This window comes from Xyrauchen texanus, chromosome 6 (assembly GCF_025860055.1).
Source record: "Xyrauchen texanus isolate HMW12.3.18 chromosome 6, RBS_HiC_50CHRs, whole genome shotgun sequence".
In the NCBI taxonomy this organism is placed as follows: domain Eukaryota; kingdom Metazoa; phylum Chordata; class Actinopteri; order Cypriniformes; family Catostomidae; genus Xyrauchen; species Xyrauchen texanus.
Window position 1 is genome coordinate 36,232,607 of NC_068281.1, and position 6,042 is coordinate 36,238,648.

The window sequence follows — 6,042 nt, forward strand, 5'->3', positions numbered from 1 at the left end:
CACACAAAAAAAAAATTCTAATTTGAATTAGACCAAAAGGACAATCAGTACGTTTACATGCACTGTAGTTTTAGAAAATGTAGTTTTCAGTCCGACTAAAACAATTAGTCTTTTTAAAATGTCATTGAACCTCTTACTACTGAAATCATGCCAGTCAGATTTTTGCAAAGTCGGATAAACAAACATAGATAATGCTATTGTAACTCAGCTTAGGCCAGCATGTACACGTTAATCAGACAACAACTGGCCTCAGCATTGTGCGCACGCTCCGAAAGACAGAGGTGACGCACGTGTATTTAACAATGCAAAAACTCACTGCAGCTCGATTTTAACTGCACATGTAAACTGTATGGAAAATAACTGTTGTTGTTTAAACAATGGGTTCCCAGACCTTATAAAGCATTAAAGGTGCAATCAGTTTTTTAAGTATACTGACGTATGGCTTACGCTGACACCTAGTGGCCTGGATGCATCATTCAAACACAGAAGTATTCCATTACCCAGTGCCATTGTAGAAATGTACTACGTACAGTAAAACAGGGTTAATTTAATCCATGAATGAGAGTGTTCAATAACAAGGTTGTTACTGAGATTAAGCAAGTAGTATTCAGCTGGTCATGAGATGCTAACCTGACTGCCCCCATGAGGCACCCCTCCCCCATGTAGAATAAAAGAGCTTTGTAAGGTTACTGATATGACTGAACTCTTTATCTCACATGAGTGGTTACATATGATTGTATACATATGTTTCGACATTACAATTAATTTCTTTAGAAGTGAAACTTTTTATATGAGGAAAAAAATGACTGAGTGCACCTTTAATATCCATGAAGTCATTTGTGATTAGTAGATTTAAAAAAAAAAATTTTTTTTATAAAGATACTCACAAACATCAATTTCTAGCAGTAATTTTTTTTAGAGCAGAGCATAGCTAGAAAAAATTTATATTACCAAAATAAATTACCGTGACGTTTTAGGATTTGGTTAATTTCCATGACTTCCAGACCTACAAATAAGGGCCCTGTAATATGAACAAAAAAACACATTTTTCAATGATTTAATAGATGTTGCGATTGGGTATTTAATTATGATTTTGGCAAATGTTTTTCCTTATTTATACATTTTACATTCTGAAATTTCAGTGCTCAAAAACACATTTCATGAACGGAAAAAAAAATAGACTTTACATAAGTGATAGATGATAGCATCTTTGTTCTTTATTCCCTATTTCTGTTGTCTCACTGGTACCTTTTTTCCTAACTGAATTCTGCAATATCTTGTCAGTGTGCAAAAGATGTGTACCAATCAGAATAGTGAATTAAACATAACAGAATTCTGAGTAAAATTTAAAAAAAAGAGGAAATTAAGCATGCTCATATCGCAATTGTATTGCGATTTATTGCGCGACCCTGCTGGAAACCACAATTTCCAAAATTCCCTGTTATTTCCATGTTTTCCGTGACTGTGAATTCTGTAGATAGTCGTCTCGCATGCAACGTAAAATGAGCTTTGTTTTGCATAATCAGGAATATAACAAAGCCAAAACTACATCTAAAGTTTTGGTTAAATAAATATCTTGCTGTACCTTTAATGATTAATGACACATTGTACACAACGTAATTGTTTTCCTCTCTTATTTGGTCAAACATCTGGTGATGCACAGACAATATACTGGTCCCAACATAAGTGGCTGAGTACAGTATGATGCAAACAGATACATTCCACTGAGCCATTAAGCACTTAACATAAATAACAGTTTGTTAAGAATGCGAACCAGGCTGCTATCAGCACAAATGCAAAACACAATGACTTCAATCAAACAAATGTCTTTGGCGACTCTTTAGATTTTGGGCAGCGTCAACAACGATTTGCTCAAATCCTTAGCCTCCCCGGACGTGCGCACACGCAGGTATCCGAGCAGAGACATCGCATGCTGACAATACTCCTCCACCTGCCTGATCTGCTGGTAGTTAAGTACAGTTCTCCAGGCACTCGCAGCTTGTGTTGCATTTCTGGATGAAACGATGAAGGGTTTAGAGGAGGCGCTGCTTCCTGTTGTCATATTCATGGCGAAGGCCTCAATGTCGTGATTGGCTGAAAGGTTGACGAAGCGATAAACATTCCTAACCGTTTTAACAGGGTTTTCCACTAAGTCCTCATAACGTACAGTCATGTATTTCCCCTTGAACCAGGTGGGCGGGTGGAGGGCGGTTTTCAGAGTTCTGGATGTCCGTTCACATATCACTTCCATGGCTCCTATGGAGTGATAGTCTGCACCGTCCTTTTTGTTCACTTTGTGGTTCGGGTCCACAAATGGCACACGACGCAGCTTGGGGTCTCTGCTGCGCACGACTTGCAGATTTTCCCGTATGAGTCCGTGTCGAGATTTAATCCTGGAGTTGGCCACCGCCCTGGGGTCTCGGACTAAATGGATGATTTTCAGATTCAAAGAGGGGTCCTCCATCAAGGGGGCCAAAACACTGATATCCAAAATACGGACTCCCTTAATGACTATAGTGTTGTACTTCAAACATTCCTCCTCCAGGACTTGGAGGCTCTGTGGAGGGCACTTTTTGCAAACTTTATCATCCACCATGCCAACTACATCCTTCCTGTAGGACGAACAGATAGGGAATGAGCAGATGACCTTATTGAGAGTGGCACCAAACAGTCCAAGCGAGGTTATGTTCTTTCCCCCAGGGCTGTTGTACAACTGGAAAACCGAGAAATCACACCTGTAAAGAGAGCTCAGCATGTCCCGGGCAGCTCCCTGGAGGGACACAGCATCCCCCGGGTACAGTTTTTGCCAGATATGCCACATAGGTTCATACAAGAAAAACACATCTGGGTTTTGGTTGAACAGTTCCCCGAAAAAGGATGAACCGGATCTCCAAGTGGTCAATACATACACAAGCTGCCTTTTCTTGATCTGGGGGGCTTTGTAAAGAAAACGGATGTCCGATCTGCTTTGGAAAGGCATTCCCTGCATTGGCTGGTTGCATTGCTGTGGCTCTTTGGTCCATTTGTAATTAGCCAGGTTCAACATCGTCAAAGCCACCAGCAGAAAATAGGCAAGAAACATAATGATCTTCTTCCGGCGCAGCACTTTCATGACAATGCCGGGGTTGGCTATTATTTTGGTGTGGTTTCTGGTACAAGGCTTGTGTTTCCTTCCAAAACCAGCATTCTTCTCCCATGGTGGTGTGAATTTTAGTGGGTAGGATTTGTTTTTCATTTATGACACAAGAGAGCCAGTGATATCCAAATAGTGCTGCACCGTATCAAATACAGTGCTGATGATGGCATAGAAGAAAGCGTGACATCTGCCCCAAGACCACTTAATCGATTATCGATTAGGTGATGCGTGTGACACCCCAAAATATGAAAACTAAAACAAACCGTACTGCAATGCGCACGGTTTCATTCGGATGCAAGACTAAGAATGCTGTTAATTTCGTATAACGGCTCACAAAAGCAGTGTAAAGCATTTTAATGTTCTCTTACCGATGAAAATACCGGAGAGATGCATCCCGACGCTGCTATACTGGTGAAACACTGAAATGAAATGTAAATGTAGCGCGTCCAGGCCACGGGCTGCGATAAAATGGCGATATGCGTTTATTTGTCTTCAGAGAGAAAAGAAACCATATTTTAAAAGTTAATTTTTAAAACGCCGAATCAAAAGACTGTAGCATCCCCCGTCAAAGTGGTACCCAGCTTCGGCTCTGTTGTTCAGGCGTCCGCTGTAACTAATTGATCCTGCACGAATTCAACCAGAGCATAGGAACACAATCCCGCCTCCTCCAAGCGCCGATTGGTGAAAAGAGGAGCATCTAGGCGTTCCCTAAGGAAGCTATTGGTTCGTGTATACATCTGTCAAATCTCACTGGAACGTCAGACAGTTTTGGCTACATAGCAACATCTTTATGATGCTCTATATTCAGAAATTAAAACTTTTCCGAATATTTTGGAGACTCCAGGTACCTTTTGCATAACATATGATCTTATATCTAAGATTCTATCTTTTTATAAAATATTTAGTTATATTTTTTTTCCATTATTGCTTTATTACATCGCAAAGTATGTCTCCCTAAATTATTTAGAAGATGTGTGTTTGTGGCTGTTTTAAACATCCGTCGTGACAATCCTGAATATATAAATGAAGAAAAACTAAATAATAATAATAATAATAATAATAATAATAATAATAATAATAATAATAATAATAATAATGAAAACACCCAGGGTTTTCATCCAGTATTTTTGTGTGTCTTAGAACCTTCAGGATTAAAATTGGTGACAATGGATGTTTTATTAGTCTAAATATCTTGACAACAATGACATGTTAAAAAGTATATTTGCCATACACTGTTAGTGCCTATTCTTATTAACCATTCCTTGTAGTTACTGCCACCTGCTGTCTCTTTCTGTCACCCACTCACTCTCTTCAGTGTGTCATATTCTTTTTCTACATTCACACTCTCACACAATATAAATGTGTAATTACCAGTTTGTAACCTAATTTTTTTAATTTGTAAACCACCCAAACCCGCCCACACACACACGCACACACACGCGCGCACGCACACATACACACACACGCACTCTCTCTCTCTCTCTCTCTCTCTCTCTCTCTCTCTCTCTCTCTCTCTCTCTCTCTCTCTCTCAATTTATTATTTTATTTTATTTTATTTTTTTTTCAATTTAAAAGTACTTTATTGGCATGATTGTGTTTAGGCAAGGCAAGGCAAGTTTATTTATATAGCACATTTCATACACAATGGTAATTAAAATAAGAATAAAAAAATATAAGAATAATTGAAACAGTTTAGAATATAAAATAAAATAAAATACACTACAAACAGTCGGACACACACAGTGGCACAGTGCTCATTCAGTAAATGCACAGCTAAACAGATGTGTTTTGAGTCTGGATTTGAATGTGACTACTGTAGGAGCACATCTGATCTCTTCAGGAAGCTGTGCTTCATACAATATTGCCAAAGCATTAATACACCAAACAGATAATGACTAGACAAATAATAATAATAAAATGGTAACAAATAGCAGTAAAGATAGAATTAAAATAAGGTGCCAGGTAATGAATCAAATCAAATAAAAACTATAATAACCATATACACTATACAATATAAAATAAAATATGCATTTAACAGGACATTATGAACATAAGGGAATAAAAGTACTGTGAATCTCTCTCTCTCTCTCTCTCTCTCTCTCTCTCTCTCTCTCTCTCTCTCTCTCTCGAACTGGCACCTCCGGCTCGTCTTTATCCCCCTCCGGGCTGATTAGCCTGATTCAGGGCATGTGTCCTCATGGCCTGGCCCTGCCCTCCTCCTCGTCACATACTGTTTATCTGATAGATGCTGCGATGGGCAAGGAAAATTGTCAGTCATTTGTTGATAAATAGTTGTGTAGTCCCAGCTGTTAATTAGGGCATTGCAGGCTTGCATTACTTTTTTGTGCTTGTGTGGCATTAATAATAATAGTAATTCATACTGGGAGTATGAAATATAATAACAACCACATTATCATTGTTATAATGTTGATGATGATGATTATAATATATATTAATAATATTTAATATTAATAACGTTTTGAAATATTATGAATAATAATAATAACCAGATTGTTGTCATTGTTATTATTGTTGTTATTATTGTTATTTATATTGCTATTATTATATTTTTAAGTTTAAAACCTGAAGGTTTAGTGACCAGAATAATTAGCAAAAAGAGAACAAAACAGAAAATTAAGCTTATAGTTTAAACAGGTAATAAAACTACCACTGTGTCTTTAAAGTTTAGGGCGCACATTTCCTATGGATTTATAGTTAATTTGCTCATGTTTGCTGGTATCCATAGATACTTTTCTGTTGTTACCTCTATACAGGAAGTATAGAGGTAACAACATGCTAAACAACACTGACTCAGTGGCTCACTTGTACTCTTGAGTAAGATTGTATCAAAGTCGAGAAATTATTGTTGCCATGCTTAGCCTACTTCCTGTCGCAAGGGCCTGGGT

The 6,042-nt window shown here is 38.0% G+C and overlaps 1 protein-coding gene across 1 annotated transcript; it reads right to left on the reverse strand.

The window, feature by feature from the left end:
• Positions 1-1,072: 1,072 nt before the first annotated feature.
• Positions 1,073-3,760, reverse strand: chst2a (carbohydrate (N-acetylglucosamine-6-O) sulfotransferase 2a). The gene has a single exon (XM_052129146.1). The coding sequence runs from the start codon at positions 3,233-3,235 to the stop codon at positions 1,841-1,843; it is 1,395 nt and encodes a 464-aa protein (XP_051985106.1). The 5' UTR covers positions 3,236-3,760; the 3' UTR covers positions 1,073-1,840.
• Between the last annotated feature and the right edge of the window lie 2,282 nt (positions 3,761-6,042).

Coding starts and splice junctions, on each gene's coding strand:
- chst2a (XM_052129146.1), bottom strand. CDS start 3,235: ATGAAAAACAAATCCTACCCACTAAAATTCACACCACCATGGGAGAAG.